General features: G+C 51.4%; 1 protein-coding gene across 2 annotated transcripts in view; it reads right to left on the reverse strand.

Moving 5' to 3' along the window:
- The window catches only part of LOC134958522 (netrin-4-like), an 89,078-nt gene that overhangs the window by 20,010 nt on the left and 52,929 nt on the right, over window positions 1-16,139 (reverse strand). For both annotated transcript variants that reach the window (XM_063941187.1, XM_063941186.1), the window contains exon 8: window positions 11,813-11,881. In XM_063941187.1, coding sequence (XP_063797257.1) covers window positions 11,813-11,881 — 69 coding nt within the window. The remainder of the gene's footprint in view (window positions 1-11,812; window positions 11,882-16,139) is intronic.

Genomic DNA, 16,139 nt, shown 5'->3' on the forward strand with positions numbered 1-16,139 from the left:
GTTAGTCAGATTCAAGAACTTACTCAGATGGTTCAGGATCTGTCCCTTCGGGTGAGGTCACAGGAAGATCTGTTACGGACTTCCCCGAGGGTCGTTCCTGAACCAAAAATGCATTTGCCTGACCGTTTTTCTGGGGATAGAAAGCAGTTTTTTAATTTTAAAGAGTCTTGTAAACTTTATTTTCGTTTAAGACCAGTCTCCTCAGGTACGGAATCTCAGCGGGTCGGAATTATTATTTCTTTACTTCAGGGGGATCCCCAGACCTGGGCTTTTGGTTTAAGAACTGACGATCCGGCATTGTTGTCTGTAGACGCCTTTCTGGGGTCTTTAGGGCTATTGTATGATGACCCTGATAGAGAGGCATCCGCCGAGAGTCATTTGCGTGCTCTCAGACAGGGTAAGAATCCCGCAGAGATTTATTGTACGGAGTTTCGCCGTTGGTCGAACGACTGTGGATGGAATGACCCAGCCCTGCGCAGTCAGTTTCGCCTCGGCTTATCTGAGTCTATAAAAGACAGTCTCCTTCAGTATCCCGCTCCTGAGACTCTTGATAAACTCATGGAGCTTTCTATTAAGATTGATCGTCGTCTCAGAGAGCGGAGGGCTGAAAAAGGAGCATCTGTCGGGTCTACTCCTGGTGTTTTTTCCATTCCTGTGGACATAGAGGAGCCCATGCAGATAGGTCTCTCCAAGCTGTCTCCTGAAGAAAGAACCAGAAGGCAAAATTCTGGTCTTTGTTTGTCCTGTGGGAGTAAGGGACATTTTGCCCGTAATTGTCCGAACAAGTCGGGAAACGCCTCGACCAAGTGAATTGTGAGGGGGTTCACTTTGGTCTGCAGCTTATCTCCTCAAATAATTCACTGTTAGTCCCAGCTAAAGTTTCCTTTGGCAGCCTCTGTTCCTCGGTGTCGGCTTTTGTTGACAGTGGAGCTGCAGGGAACTTTATGGACTTAACGTGGGCCAAGGCCTTAGGTATTCCTCAGTTAGCCTTGGGTAGGTGTATCACCATGCATGGTTTAGATGGGAGTCCCTTGTCCAATGGGGTTATTTCTCTCTGTACACCTCCTGTACTATTTTCGGTAGGAGCTCTTCATTCCGAAAAAATTGAATTTTTCCTTACCCATTGCCCAGCAGTTCCAGTGGTTCTGGGTCACCCTTGGCTGGCCTTTCATAATCCCATCATTGATTGGCAGTCGGGGGAGATCTCACAGTGGGGTACCATCTGTAATAAGGAATGTATTACGCTTCCCATCAGAATAGCTGCTGTCATTCCCGCACCCATTCCTGTGGAATACCAGGATTTTGTTGATGTATTTTCCAAGGGCAATGCGGACATTCTGCCTCCCCATCGGCCTTATGATTGTGCTATTGAGCTAATTCCTGGTGCCACTTTGCCTAAGGGAAGGTTATATGCATTGTCCGGACCAGAAACTGTGGCCATGAATGAATATGTTAAAGAAAGCCTAGGGAAAGGATTTATCAGGCCGTCTAAATCCCCTTTAAGTGCAGGCTTCTTCTTTGTGGAGAAGAAGGATGGATCACTCAGACCTTGCATTGACTTTAGAGCCTTGAATAAAATCTCAGTAAAAAATACTTACCCTTTGCCACTGATTTCTGTCCTCTTTGATCAGCTACGTTCGGCTGTGATTTTTTCTAAGATTGACCTGAGAGGAGCATATAACCTCATCCGAATCAAGTCAGGGGATGAGTGGAAAACGGCATTCAGTACTCAGTCGGGTCACTATGAGTATCTGGTTATGCCATTCGGCCTGTCTAACGCTCCGGCAGTTTTCCAGGATCTCATTAACGATGTGCTCCGTGATTTTCTTGGAAGATTCGTAGTAGTCTATTTAGACGATATCTTGATATATTCTGACTCTATTGAACAACACGTTACCCAGGTGCGTCAGGTTCTAAAAAAATACGTGAAAATCACCTATATGCCAAGCTGGAGAAGTGTGAATTTCATGTCACGGAGGTATCCTTTTTGGGGTACATTATTTCCCCTCGGGGATTCTGTATGGAACCGAAGAAGCTCCTAGCCATCCTTAGTTGGGCGCAACCCACCAACTTAAAAGCAATTCAGCGCTTTTTAGGGTTTGCGAATTATTATAGAAGATTTATTCACTCTTTCTCCGACCTAGTTGCTCCCATTGTGGCACTGACTAAGAAGGGAGCGGATCCAACCAACTGGTCACGTGAAGCTGAGTTATCTTTTCAGGCCTTGAAACAAGCCTTTGTCTCAGCCCCGGTCCTCAGACATCCCAACCCAGAATTGCCTTTCATTGTTGAGGTTGATGCCTCGGAGGTTGGAGTAGGGGCTATCCTATCTCAGAAGGATCCGGATTCTCTGGAATTACATCCTTGTGCCTTTATGTCCAGGAAATTCTCATCTGCTGAATCCAACTACGATGTTGGTAACCGGGAATTACTGGCTATTAAATGGGCTTTCGAGGAGTGGAGGCATTGGCTTGAGGGAGCAACACATACCATTTCAGTTTTGACTGATCACAAAAATCTTCAGTACATTGAATCAGCTAAACGGCTGAATGCCCGGCAAGCTCGTTGGGCTTTATTTTTTACTCGTTTCAAGTTTATTATCACCTTCAGGCCAGGTTCCAAGAATGCCAAGGCGGATGCCCTGTCACGCAGTTTTCTTCCAGTTCATGATAACAGTCCTGTTACTCCCATACTTCCGTCTTCAGTCATTCGGGCAGGCCTCACACAAGATTTATTTACCCAGTTAAAGCAGCTTCAACATCAAGCTCCTGGAAATACTCCTGCTGGTCGTCTTTATGTCCCTGAGTTTTTGAGAGCAACCGTTTTGACGGAGTTTCATGATAGCAAAGTTGCCGGGCATCCGGGGATCGCTAAGACTTTGGAATTAGTCTCCCGCTCAGTATGGTGGCCTGGTCTTTCCAAAGACATTAAGGAGTTTGTTTTTTCGTGTCAGGTCTGTGCACAGCATAAAGTTCCCCGTTCCTTGCCTATCGGTCAACTTATGCCCTTGAATGTTCCTCTCAGGCCATGGTCTCATATTTCCATGGATTTTGTGGTGGACCTCCCTCTGTCAGCCGGATGCCGAGTCATATGGGTGGTAGTTGACCGTTTTAGCAAGATGGCCCATTTCATTGCTCTTCCCCGATTGCCATCTGCCCAGGGATTGGCAGTTTTGTTCCTCCGCCATGTTTTCAGACTCCATGGGTTACCCACTGATATTGTTTCTGATCGGGGTCCACAATTCATTGCACAATTTTGGAAGTCTTTTTGTGCCTCTTTAAAGATGAAATTGTCTTTAACGTCTGGCTACCATCCCCAATCCAACGGGCAGACTGAGCGAGTTAATCAATCATTAAAACAATATTTGCGTTTGTACTCGGCCAAACTCCAAAATGACTGGTCCGAGTTTCTTCCGTTGGCGGAGTTTGCTTACAACAATGCCTGTCATTCCTCCACCAATGTGTCTCCATTTTTTACAGTTTTTGGTTTTCACCCCAGAGCTAATTCCTTTTTTCAACATTCCTCTGTCTCCTCACTGACCTTGACCGCTCATCTCAGACTCATTTGGAGAAAAGTGCACCTTGCTCTCAGAAAAGCGGCATTTCGGGAGAAAAAATTTTCTGACAGGCTCCGGCGGCCGTGCACTTTTAAAGTTGGAGATAGGGTGTGATTGTCGACTCGCAACATTAGACTTCGACAAAACTCAGCCAGATTGGGCCCTAAATTTATTGGACCATTTCATATTATTAAAAAAATCAATCCAGTTGCTTTCCGGTTACGTTTACCAAGAACTCTCCGGATCGGAAATACTTTCCATTGCTCCCTGTTGAAACCATACGTTTCTTCCAGTAGATTTCCTCGGAAGATCTCTCAGGGGAAATCACCAATAGATGTACAGGGTCAGCAGGAGTTCTTGGTGGAGAAGGTTCTCGATTCCAAGTTGTCCCGGGGTCGGCTTTATTTTTTGGTACATTGGAGAGGTTATGGTCCAGAAGAAAGGTCTTGGGTCCTGGATGAGGATCTCCATGCCCCGAGGCTCAAAAAGGCATTTTTTCGAGAATTTCCTCAGAAACCTGGCCTTAGGGGTTCCTTGACCCCTCCTCAAGGGGGGGGTACTGTTAGGCGCCGAGGGTCCGCCCGTCAGTGCGGCCCGGCGCCTAGCAACTAGGGACGCCGCATGCGGACAGCCGCCGGCTCCCTAGCAACGCTAGACGCCGGGCGCACGGAGCCGCTCAGACCCTAGCAACGGGGACGCCACTGTCGGACCGCGTTCCCCGTTGCTGGGTCTAGATTAATCACCTCATTGGTATCCTGGTCGTGCAGCATGCGGCTGCACGGCATGATTGTTAATTACCCTGTCTGGCTCCTGATTGGAGAGCTCCCAGTTAAAAGCACTCTCTGGACTTCTCACAGACGCCGGTAATAGCTTCCTGTTTGCTGTGTCTGTTGCAGAGAGTTTTCCAGTCCTGTCTATCCGGTCGTTCCTGTCCTCAGTGGTCCAATACTCGGAAGTTGTCATCTTTTCCTGGAGTCCTGACCGAGCACCTTTTACATCTTGTGGTGTTCGTGAGTCGCGGCGTAGCCGTGTGTTGCGGCTTGACCGCTTACTATTTATTATTTGGTTACATTGTGTTTCGGAGCTTTTGCGGAGGAATCCGCTCCCACAAATCCACTCTGGTATCCAGCGGTGCTGGATAGGAGTAACGGATTCGTGGATTTTTGGTTGTCCTTTTCCCTGGCGGTTTGTCCGCACATACTTCTGGTTTAAGTTAGTTAGCTTGTAGCCCCTGGCCTGGTTGCTTAGTCAGAGGGCCCCTTGTTATCACCCTGTCTCGGATTTCCCTTTGTCTCCCATTAAGACCTGAGGGGGCATCGGAGTTGGGCAGACATAATCCGCCCTTCAAACGCGGCTGCCATGGGCTCAAGCAACCATAGTCTCGCAGGGGATTTCTGATAACACGGGCGAGACAACGGAGTTAGGGCGCCAGGGGTTACTAGGCTTTCCTGCTCCCGTAACCAGCATTCTATTCCAGTACTCTGACCTCCGTCATAAGATCACCTCTGGTCAGACGTACTGGTATCATAACAGCCATGTATCGCGATATTTTGGGCAAAAACCTCCTTCCCTCAGTAAGAACACCGAAGATGGAACGTGGCTGGGTCTTCCAGCATGACAATGACCCCAATCACACCACCCGTAAAACTAAGGAGTGGCTCCGTAAGAAGCATTTCAAGGTCCTGGAGTGGCCTAGCCAGTCTCCAGACCTCAACCCAATAGAAAATCTGTGGAGGGAGTTGAAAGTCCGTGTCGCCCGGCGACAGCCCCAAAACATGACAGATCTAGAGAAGATCTGCATGGAAGAGTGGGCCAAAATACCTGCTACAGTGTGTGCTAACCTGGTCAAGAACTACAGGAAACGTTTGACCTCTGTAATTGCCAACTGAGGCTATATTACATAGTATTGAGTTAAACTTTTTGATTGTCCAAATATTTATTTTCCGCAAGAATATACAAATAAATTGTTTAAAAATCATACAATGTGATTTCCTGTTTTTTTTTTCCAGATTCCGTCTCTCACAGTTGAAGTGTACCTATCCGGCACTCCACTTGATAAATAAATCCAACTTGCTCCGGTGCCCTGCCTTCCAGAAACATGCAACCTCCAACAAATAGCCGTCATTCACAGAGACTCATAAAAAAGAACTTGACTAGGTACAGCAGCTTATGTCATGACATAAGCTGCTGTGCCTAGTCAAGTCCTTTTTTCTGAGTATATATATATATATATATATATATATATAGACGTATGTGTGTGTGCAATTTACACCAAACTTGGTACACATATGATTTACAATCTGGGAAAAAATATTGTGGGGGTAAGACACCCTTAGCACCCCTAGGGGTGGGAAGGGGATGACATGTAAAAATCCATAGTTTTCGGCATAACTCTGGAATGGCTGGAGCAATTTACACAGAGGCACCCACGTGTAAGGGCAGAGGCACCCACGTGTAAGGGCAGAGGCACCCACGGGTAGGGGCAGAGGCACCCACGGATAGGGGCAGAGGCACCCACGGATAGGGGCAGAGGCACCACGGGTAGGGGAAGAGGCACCCACAGGTAAGGATAGAGGCACACATGGGTAGGGGCATAGGCATACGGGTAGGAGCAGAGGCACCTACGGGTAAGGGCAGAAGCACCCACAGGTGGGGGTAGAGGCATACTTTAGCGTCAAAGCTAAGCAAGGAGAACTAGGGCCCTTTGACATAGAGTCAGCCTGCAAACCTAACATATGTAACATACAGCGGGCGGAGCTTTGCCTGTCGTCCCAGCAGTTACAGCACTGAGCAGGGCAGCATCAGAGGTGGGACGGGGCAGAGAAGGATTATTCTCCTCAGCACCAGCATTTACAGCACTGAGCATGGCACCATCAGAGGCGGGACGGGGCAGAGAAGGAGGCAGATTATTCTCCTCAGCATCAGCAGTTACAGCACTGAGCAGGGCAGCATCAGAGGCGGGATGGGGCAGAGAAGGAGGCAGATTATTCTCCTCAGCACCAGCAGCTACAGCACTGAGCAGGGCAGCATCAGAGGCGGGACGGGGCAGAGAAGGTGGCGGATTATTCTCCTCAGCACCAGCATGTACAGCACTGAGCAGGGCAGCATCAGAGGCGGGACGGGGCAGAGAAGGAGGCGGATTATTCTCCTCAGCACCAGCAGTTACAGCACTGAGCAGGGCAGCATCAGAAGCGGGACGGGGCAGAGAAGGAGACAGATTATTCTCCTCAGCACCAGCATGTACAGCACTGAGCAGGGCAGAATCAGAGGTGGGACGGGACAGAGAAGGAGGCGGATTATTCTCCTCAGCACCAGCAGTTACAGCACTGAGCAGGGCAGCATCACAGGTGGGACAGGGCAGAGAAGGAGGTGGATTATTCTCCTCAGCACCAGCATGTACAGCACTGAGCAGGGCAGGACGGGGCAGAGAAGGGGGAGGATTATTCTCCTCAGCACCAGCAGTTACAGCACTGAGCAGGGCAGCATCAGAGGCGGGACGGGGCAGAGGAGGAGGCGGATTATTCTCCTCAGCACCAGCAGTTATAGCACTGAGCAGGGCAGCATCAGAGGCGGGACGGGGCAGAGAAGGAGGCGGATTATTCTCCTCAGCACCAGCATTTACAGCACTGAGCAGGGCAGCATCAGAGGCAGGACGGGGCAGAGAAGGAGGCGAATTATTCTCCGCAGCACCAGCATTTACAGCACTGAGCAGGGCAGCATCAGAGGCGGGACGGGGCAGAGAAGGAGGCGGATTATTCTCCTCAGCACCAGCATTTACAGCACTGAGCAGGGCAGCATCAGAGGCGGGACAGGGCAGAGAAGGAGGCGGATTATTCTCCTCAGCACCAGCATGTACAGCACTGAGCAGGGCAGCATCAGAGGCGAGAAGGAGGCGGATTATTCTCCTCAGCACCAGCATTTACAGCACTGAGCAGGGCAGCATCAGAGGCGGGAAAGGGCAGAGAAGGAGGCAGATAATTCTCCTCAGCACCAGCAGTTACAGCACTGAGCAGGGCAGCATCAGAGGCGGGATGGGGCAGAGAAGGAGGCAGATTATTCTCCTCAGCACCAGCAGTTACAGCACTGAGCAGGGCAGCATCAGAGGAGGGACAGGACAGAGAAGGAGGCGGATTATTCTCCTAAGCACCAGCATGTACAGCACTGAGCAGGGCAGAATCAGAGGCAGGACGGGGCAGAGAAGGAGGCGGATTATTCTCCTCAGCACCAGCATGTACAGCACTGAGCGGGGCAGCATCAGAGGCAGGACGGGCTAGAGAAGGAGGTGGATTATTCTCCTCAGCACCAGCAGTTACAGCACTGAGCAGGGCAGCATCAGAGGCGGGATGGGGCAGAGAAGGAGGCGGATTATTCTCCTCAGCACCAGCAGTTACAGCACTGAGCAGGGCAGCATCAGAGGTGGGACGGGGCAGAGAAGGAGGCGGTTTATTCTCCTCAGCACCAGCAGTTACAGCACTGAGCAGGGCAGCATCAGAGGCGGGATGGGGCAGAGGAGGAGGCGGTTTATTCTCCTCAGCACCAGCAGTTACAGCACTGAGCAGGGCAGCATCAGAGGCGGGACGGGGCAGAGGAGGAGGCGGATTATTCTCCTCAGCACCAGCAGTTACAGCACTGAGCAGGGCAGCATCAGAGGCGGGACGGGGCAGAGAAGGAGGCGGATTATTCTCAGCACCAACATTTACAGCACTGAGCAGGGCAGCATCAGAGGCGGGACGGGGCAGAGGAGGAGGCGGATTATTCTCCTCAGCACCAGCAGTTACAGCACTGAGCAGGGCAGCATCAGAGGCGGGACGGGGCAGAGGAGGAGGCGGATTATTCTCCTCAGCACCAGCAGTTATAGCACTGAGCAGGGCAGCATCAGAGGCGGGACGGGGCAGAGAAGGAGGCGGATTATTCTACTCAGCACCAGCATTTACAGCACTGAGCAGGGCAGCATCAGAGGCGGGATGGGGCAGAGGAGGAGGCGGTTTATTCTCCTCAGCACCAGCAGTTACAGCACTGAGCAGGGCAGCATCAGAGGCGGGACGGGGCAGAGGAGGAGACGGATTATTCTCCTCAGCACCAGCAGTTACAGCACTGAGCAGGGAAGCATCAGAGGCGGGACGGGGCAGAGAAGGAGGCGGATTATTCTCAGCACCAACATTTACAGCACTGAGCAGGGCAGCATCAGAGGCGGGACGGGGCAGAGGAGGAGGCGGATTATTCTCCTCAGCACCAGCAGTTACAGCACTGAGCAGGGCAGCATCAGAGGCGGGACAGGGCAGAGGAGGAGGCGGATTATTCTCCTCAGCACCAGCAGTTACAGCACTGAGCAGGGCAGCATCAGAGGCGGGACGGGGCAGAGGAGGAGGCGGATTATTCTCCTCAGCACCAGCAGTTACAGCACTGAGCAGGGCAGCATCAGAGGCGGGACGGGGCAGAGAAGGAGGCGGATTATTCTACTCAGCACCAGCATTTACAGCACTGAGCAGGGCAGCATCAGAGGCAGGACGGGGCAGAGAAGGAGGCAGATTATTCTCCTCAGCACCAGCAGTTACAGCACTGAGCAGGGCAGCATCAGAGGCGGGATGGGGCAGAGAAGGAGGCGGATTATTCTCCTCAGCACCAGCATGTACAGCACTGAGCAGGGCAGCATCAGAGGCAGGACGGGGCAGAGGAGGAGGCGGATTATTCTCCTCAGCACCAGCATTTACAGTACTGAGCAGGGCAGCATCAGAGGCGGGACGGGGCAGAGAAGGAGGCGGATTATTCTCCGCAGTACCAGCATTTACAGCACTGAGCAGGGCAGCATCAGAGGCGGGACGGGGCAGAGAAGGAGGCGGATTATTCTCCTCAGCACCAGCATTTACAGCACTGAGCAGGGCAGCATCAGAGGCGGGACAGGGCAGAGAAGTAGGCGGATTATTCTCCTCAGCACCAGCATGTACAGCACTGAGCAGGGCAGCATCAGAGGCGGGACGGGGCAGAGAAGGAGGCGGATTATTCTCCTCAGCACCAGCATTTACAGCACTGAGCAGGGCAGCATCAGAGGCGGGACAGGGCAGAGAAGGAGGCGGATTATCCTCCTCAGCACCAGCAGTTACAGCACTGAGCAGGACAGCATCAGAGGCGGGATGGGGTAGAGAAGGAGGCAGATTATTCTCCTCTGCATCAGCAGTTACAGCACTGAGCAGGGCAGCATCAGAGGCGGGATGGGGCAGAGAAGGAAGCGGATTATTCTCCTCAGCACCAGCATGTACAGCACTGAGCAGGGCAGCATCAGAGGCAGGACGGGGCAGAGAAGGAGGCGGATTATTCTCCTCAGCACCAGCAGTTACAGCACTGAGCAGGGCAGTATCAGAGGCGGGAGGGGGCAGAGAAGGAGGCGGATTATTCTCCTCAGCACCAGCAGTTACAGCACTGAGCAGGGCAGCATCAGAGGCGGGACAGGGCAGAGAAGGAGGTGGATTATTCTCCTCAGCACCAGCAGTTACAGCACTGAGCAGGGCAGCATCAGAGGCGGGACGGGGCAGAGAAGGAGGCAGATTATTCTCCTCAGCACCAGCATGTACAGCACTGAGCAGGGCAGCATCAGAGGCGGGACGGGGCAGAGAAGGAGGTGGATTATTCTCCTCAGCACCAGCAGTTACAGCACTGAGCAGGGCAGCATCAGAGGCGGGACGGGGCAGAGAAGGAGGCGGATTATTCTCTTTAGCACCAGCAGTTACAGCACTGAGCAGGGCAGTATCAGAGGCGGGACGGGGCAGAGAAGGAGGCAGATTATTCTCCTCAGCACCAGCATGTACAGCACTGAGCAGGGCAGCATCAGAGGCGGGACGGGGCAGAGAAGGAGGTGGATAATTCTCCTCAGCACCAGCATGTACAGCACTGAGCAGGGCAGCATCAGAGGCGGGACGGGGCAGAGAAGGAGGCGGATTATTCTCCTCACCACCAGCAGTTACAGCACTGAGCAGGGCAGCATCAAAAGGGCAGAGAAGGAGGCGGATTACTCTCCTCAGCACCAGCCTTTCCTCAGTACTCTGCCTGCACTTTGCTGTGGTCCCTTCTTTCTATCCCAGGGGGATGCACCCGGCTCCCACTACAAATCTACCTCAGGACAAGCGTGTACAATTACTATATAGATAGTAACATGTATCACTGGTGATTGCCAGTTACAAGGGTTTATTAATAACAGATGCATTGACATATTTACTCAGATCCCAGAATGACCAAATGTTTTCAGCGCTACCTGCACACTCACTCTGAGCAACCTGGCGTTCAGGCCCTTCAGTAACAATCCCATCTGTGCTACATATTAAGCCGTGAGATATTTTAGTATCATGTGGGTTATTCAGGCCGCATTGCTTAGCAGTAACCCCATCGATGGCGCCAGTGTGCCGCCTGAATGCGTTCTCTTCGCAATGGGTGCGGACGTCTCTGCCTGACTGCCTGGCGGCGACGGTCCGTTTGGGTGGGTAGCGCAGGGAAAATGGGGGCGGGTGGGCGGCTGCGTGACGTCACATGCAGTCACTCCAATGCAGTCACTAGCTGCGATGGGCGCCCCCTGCATGTGAAAGAAAGGACTGCAGATTCTGCTGAATAACCCCTTATATATGTAAAACTTACCCCAAAGGCCTGATCCTCTTTTACATCTTACTAAGTACTCAAAGTAAAAAGATAGAAAAACTGAAAGCCCCCTGACATATATCAAATTCGGGGTATCTTTGCATGCCGAACCCAGTGAAATTTGGCCAGGGGATATTTTTTTATGTTAAATGGAATAGGTAAAAAAATCTTGATACTGTAGTAATATTGGCACCTATCTGATAGCTGCAATAAGCGCTCATCTTCTCTTTGTGGAAGGAGTCAGGGAGCAAAACACAGCACTTTTACGGGGTGCAAGTGACAATAATATATTGCACCCATGCGGCTCTGCCCTTTGTGTATAGCTGATCACTGCCTTTAGGCCCCCAGACACAAGTTAGTAGTTTGACCGCAAGAGAGCTCAAGCTAATAAAATGTTCTGATAATCGAAGAATTCAAAATATTACAAAATAACATTGATCTTTGTTAGCAAAATATGAAAATATCCACTCAAATCAGTATGGACCCTTTGCGTGTTCTTACGTCTGCACAGCGGTGTGTCGGAAAAGCAAGCGCAGCCTCGCTCAGTTCACAAGTCACAGGTCAGCAGATGTAAATCGGTTCTCCCGACGATGCGGCCTGGTCAGCCAGAGTAACATCATTTCTCCCACTTACCGTATGCGTATTTCATCTGGCAGAAATCCGTGATGCTCCCCAACATCCGCTCTTTGCAGACACACTTCTCTGGAGGGAGGAGGTGGCGGCACATGTAAATAAAATAGGGGAAACCATGACACATTACATATATACATCCAGTAGGCTCTACGCATTTCACTGTGTGTTGTGCTATAGGGACGTGGCTGTGTATAACGAGATTTATGGTAAGAACTTACCGTTGTTAAATCTCTTTCTGCGAGGTACAATGGGCTCCACAAGGATTAACATCGGGGTGTAGAGTAGGATCTTGATCTGAGGCACCAACAGGCTCAAATCTTTGACTGTTCCCAAGATGCACAGCGCCGCCGCCTCTATATCCCCGCCTCCATGCCAGTGAGCTCAGTTTCTTTAACCAGCCCAATGCAGTAGCAGGTACCAGAGACGACAACCGCTCGTAGCCAATTACACCATACACTCACCTCAGGAGGAGGGTGTCAGCGGCTATGCCAATACCAACCCAAAAAAGCTAAGTGCGTCAGGGTGGGCGCCTTGTGGAGCCCAGTGTACCTCGCAGAAACAGATTTAATAACGGTACGTTCTTACCATAAATCTCGTTTTCTGCTGCGGGGTACACTGGGCTCCACAAGGATTAACATCGGGGATGTCCTAAAGCAGTTCCTTATGAGAGGGGACGCACTGTAGCGGGCACAAGAACCCGGCGTCCAAAGGAAGCATCCTGGGAAGCGGCAGTATCAAAGGCATAGAACCTAATGAACATGTTCCTCGAGGACCACGTAGCCGCCTTGCACAACTGTTCAAGGGTCGCACCACGGTGGGCCGCCCAAGAAGGTCCAACCGACCGAGTAGAATGGGCTTTGATGGTAGCAGGAACCGGACGACCGGCCTGTACATAAGCATGTGCAATCACCATTCTAATCCATCTGGCCAATGTCTGCTTAGAAGCAGGCCAGCCACGTTTGTAAAAACTAAACAACACAAAAAGAGAATCGTATTTCCTAATGGAGGAAGTTCTCTTCACATAGATACGGAGAGCCCGTACCACATCCAAAGACCTCTCTTTGGAAGACAACTCAGGAGAATTAAAGGCCGGAACCACAATCTCCTGGTTAAGGTGGAAGGAAGACACCACCTTGGGTAAATAACCAGGGCGTGTCCGAAGAACCGCCCGGTCACAGTGAAAAATCAAATATGGGGACTTATAGGATAAGGCACCCAAGTCCGAGACCTTCTAGCTGAAGCAATAGCCAGCAAAAACAACACCTTAAGGGAAAGCCACTTAAGGTCAGCAGAGGTAAGAGGCTCAAACGGAGACTCCTGTAAGGCCTCCAAAACCACTGACAAATCCCAAGGGGCCACAGGTGGCACATAAGGAGGCTGAATCCGCAACACACCCTGAGTGAAGGTATGGACATCAGGCAGGGTAGCAATCTTTCTCTGAAACCAAACCGACAAGGCCGAGATGTGCACCTTGAGGGAGGCCAGACGCAGGTCTAAGTCCAGGCCTTGTTGTAGAAAGGCCAATAGTTTGGCCGTACTAAACTTGAAAACATCATGATTGTGAGACGCACACAAAGTAAAGTAAGCATTCCAGACCCTATGGTATATCCGAGCAGAAGCCGGCTTATGGGCCTTCAACATAGTTTGAACGACCGCCTCAGAAAAACCCTTGGCCCTCAGGACGGAAGCCTCAAGAGCCATGCCGTCAAAGCCAGACGGGCCACATCCTGGTAAACACACGGGCCCTGAACGAGGAGGTCTGGGCGTTTTGGAAGTAGAAGCGGGAACGATCCAACGAGAGGCCCTGTAGATCGGAGAACCAATGCCGCCTGGGCCACGCTGGAGCGACTAGAAGTAGGTTTCCTCCTTCTTGCTTGAACTTCCGTATTACTCTGGGCAGGAGTGACACCGAAGGGAACACGTACGGCAGCCGAAAGTTCCACGGGATTGACAGAGCATCCACGAACACTGCTTGAGGATCCCTTGTCCGTGCTCCGAAGACCGGAACCTTGTGATTGTGTCGAGACGCCATCAGTTCCACATCTGGGAGGCCCCACTTGTCCACGAGAAAGTGAAACACCTCTGGATGTAGGCTCCATTCTCCGGTGTGCACGTCCTGACGACTGAGATAGTCCGCCTCCCAGTTCAGAACGCCCGAAATGAACACTGCTGATATGGCCGGCAGATGGCGTTCTGCCCACTGAAGAATCCTTGATACTTCCCTCATTGCCATGCGGCTTCGAGTGCCGCCCTGATGATTGATGTACGCCACCGTGGTGGCGTTGTCCGATAGTACTTGAACAGGCCTGTTCTGTATCAGATTCTGGGCCATTGTCAACGCATTGAACACTGCCCGCAGTTCTAGAATGTTTATCGGGAGGAGAGACTCCTCCTCGGTCCACCGACCCTGGAGAGAGTGTTGTTCCAACACCGCGCCCCAACCTCTCAGACTGGCATCCGTCATCAGCAGGACCCAGTTGGATATCCAGAAGGGATGGCCCCTGCTCAAATCATTGGTCCTGAAGCCACCAGCTCAGGGACAGGCGGACCTCCGGAGATAGGGAGATCATGTGAGATCTGATCCGGTGAAGCAGGCCGTCCCACTTGGACAGAATCAACTTCTGCAGATGGCGAGAATGGAATTGAGCATACTCCACCATGTCGAAAGCCGACACCATGAGATCTAGCTATTGCATTGCCGAATTAATAGACACTTGCGGACGGGATAGGAAGCATCGGATCTTGTCCTGAAGCTTCAGGACTTTCTCCTGAGACAGGAACAACCGCTGGTTGTGGGTGTCCAATAACGCTCCCAGGTGTACCATGCTCCGAGCCAGAACCAGGGAGGATTTCTTCCAGTTGATCAGCCATCCGTGGGCTTTCATGCACTGGATTGTCAAATCGAGATGACACAGGAGAAATTCTGGGGAACTCGCCAGGATCAACAAATCGTCTAGGTATGGTAGTATCCTGACCCCTTGACGGCGTAGCGTAGCCGTCATGACCGCCATAACTCTGGTGAAAACTCGCGGAGCCGTTGTCAAACCAAAGGGTAACGCCTGAAATTGGTAATGAAGGTTGCCCACTGCAAACCGCAGGTACTGCTGATGAGATACCGCAATAGGAATATGTAGGTAGGCATCCATGGCCAGAACAACAGAGCGCAACGTTTCCATACGGAACTTGGAAATTCGCACGTGCTTGTTCAAGAACTTCAGATTCAGAATTCAGAATGGGCCGCGAGGACCCGTTCGGCTTCGGGACTAGAAACAGCGTTGAATAGAACCCCTTGCCCCTCTGAGTCAGAGGCACCTGTACCACCACTCCTGTGGACAGGACGGAATGTACCACCGAGTGCAACGTGTTTGCTTTTGCAGGATCCAGAGGCACATCTGTCAGGCAAAATCGATGAGGGGGACGATTCTTGAAGGGTATGGCGTAACCTCGAGCAACGACTTCCCTCACCCAGGTATCCGAAGTGGTCTTCAACCATTCCTGGGTAAAACCTAGAAGTCGGCCCCCAACCCTGGGTTCCCCCAGTGGGAGGCCCGCCCCGTCATGCGGCCGGCTTATCAGTTTTTGAAGCTGGCTGACAGGCGGCCCAAGCACGCTTCGGTCTGGGTCTGAAGGCCTGGAAGCACGGGCTTGCTTTGGGTACGCCTGACCTTTTGCTTTACCTGGAGTACGAAAGGGCTAAGGGAAAGTACTTTTAGCCTTCTGTGCGGAAGGAGCTGTACTAGGTAGGCAGGCTGTTTTAGCAGTAGCCAGGTCAGCCACAATCTTATTGAGGTCTTCTCCAAAGAGAATGTCTCCCTTGAAAGGAAGCACCTCCAGGGTTTTTCTGGAATCCAAATCCACCGACCAGGATCTCAACCAAAGGATACGTCTGGCCAAAACGGACGCAGTAAAAAATACTGCAGTAGTAAATCTTGTGAAACAATCCTATATTATCATCAGAGAAAACCTGAAACACTTGGCCCCCACAGGTATAGCAATATAGGAATAGCACGCTGACACGCTGAGTGAAATACCCTGCAATAAGGCAACCACGCAGCAGCTACATGCACACACACGTATATTGGGGGTCATTCCGAGTTGTTCGCTCGTTATTTTTTTCTCGCAACGGAGCGATTAGTCGCTAATGCGCATGCGCAATGTCCGCAGTGCGACTGCGCCAAGTAAATTTGCTATGCAGTTAGGTATTTTACTCACGGCATTACGAGTTTTTTTCTTCGTTCTGGTGATCGTAATGTGATTGACAGGAAGTGGGTGTTTCTGGGCGGAAACTGGCCGTTTTATGGGTGTGTGTGAAAAAACGCTACCGTTT

The sequence above is a fragment of the Pseudophryne corroboree genome, chromosome 9 (genome assembly GCF_028390025.1).
Source record: "Pseudophryne corroboree isolate aPseCor3 chromosome 9, aPseCor3.hap2, whole genome shotgun sequence".
Taxonomy (NCBI): Eukaryota; Metazoa; Chordata; class Amphibia; order Anura; family Myobatrachidae; genus Pseudophryne; species Pseudophryne corroboree.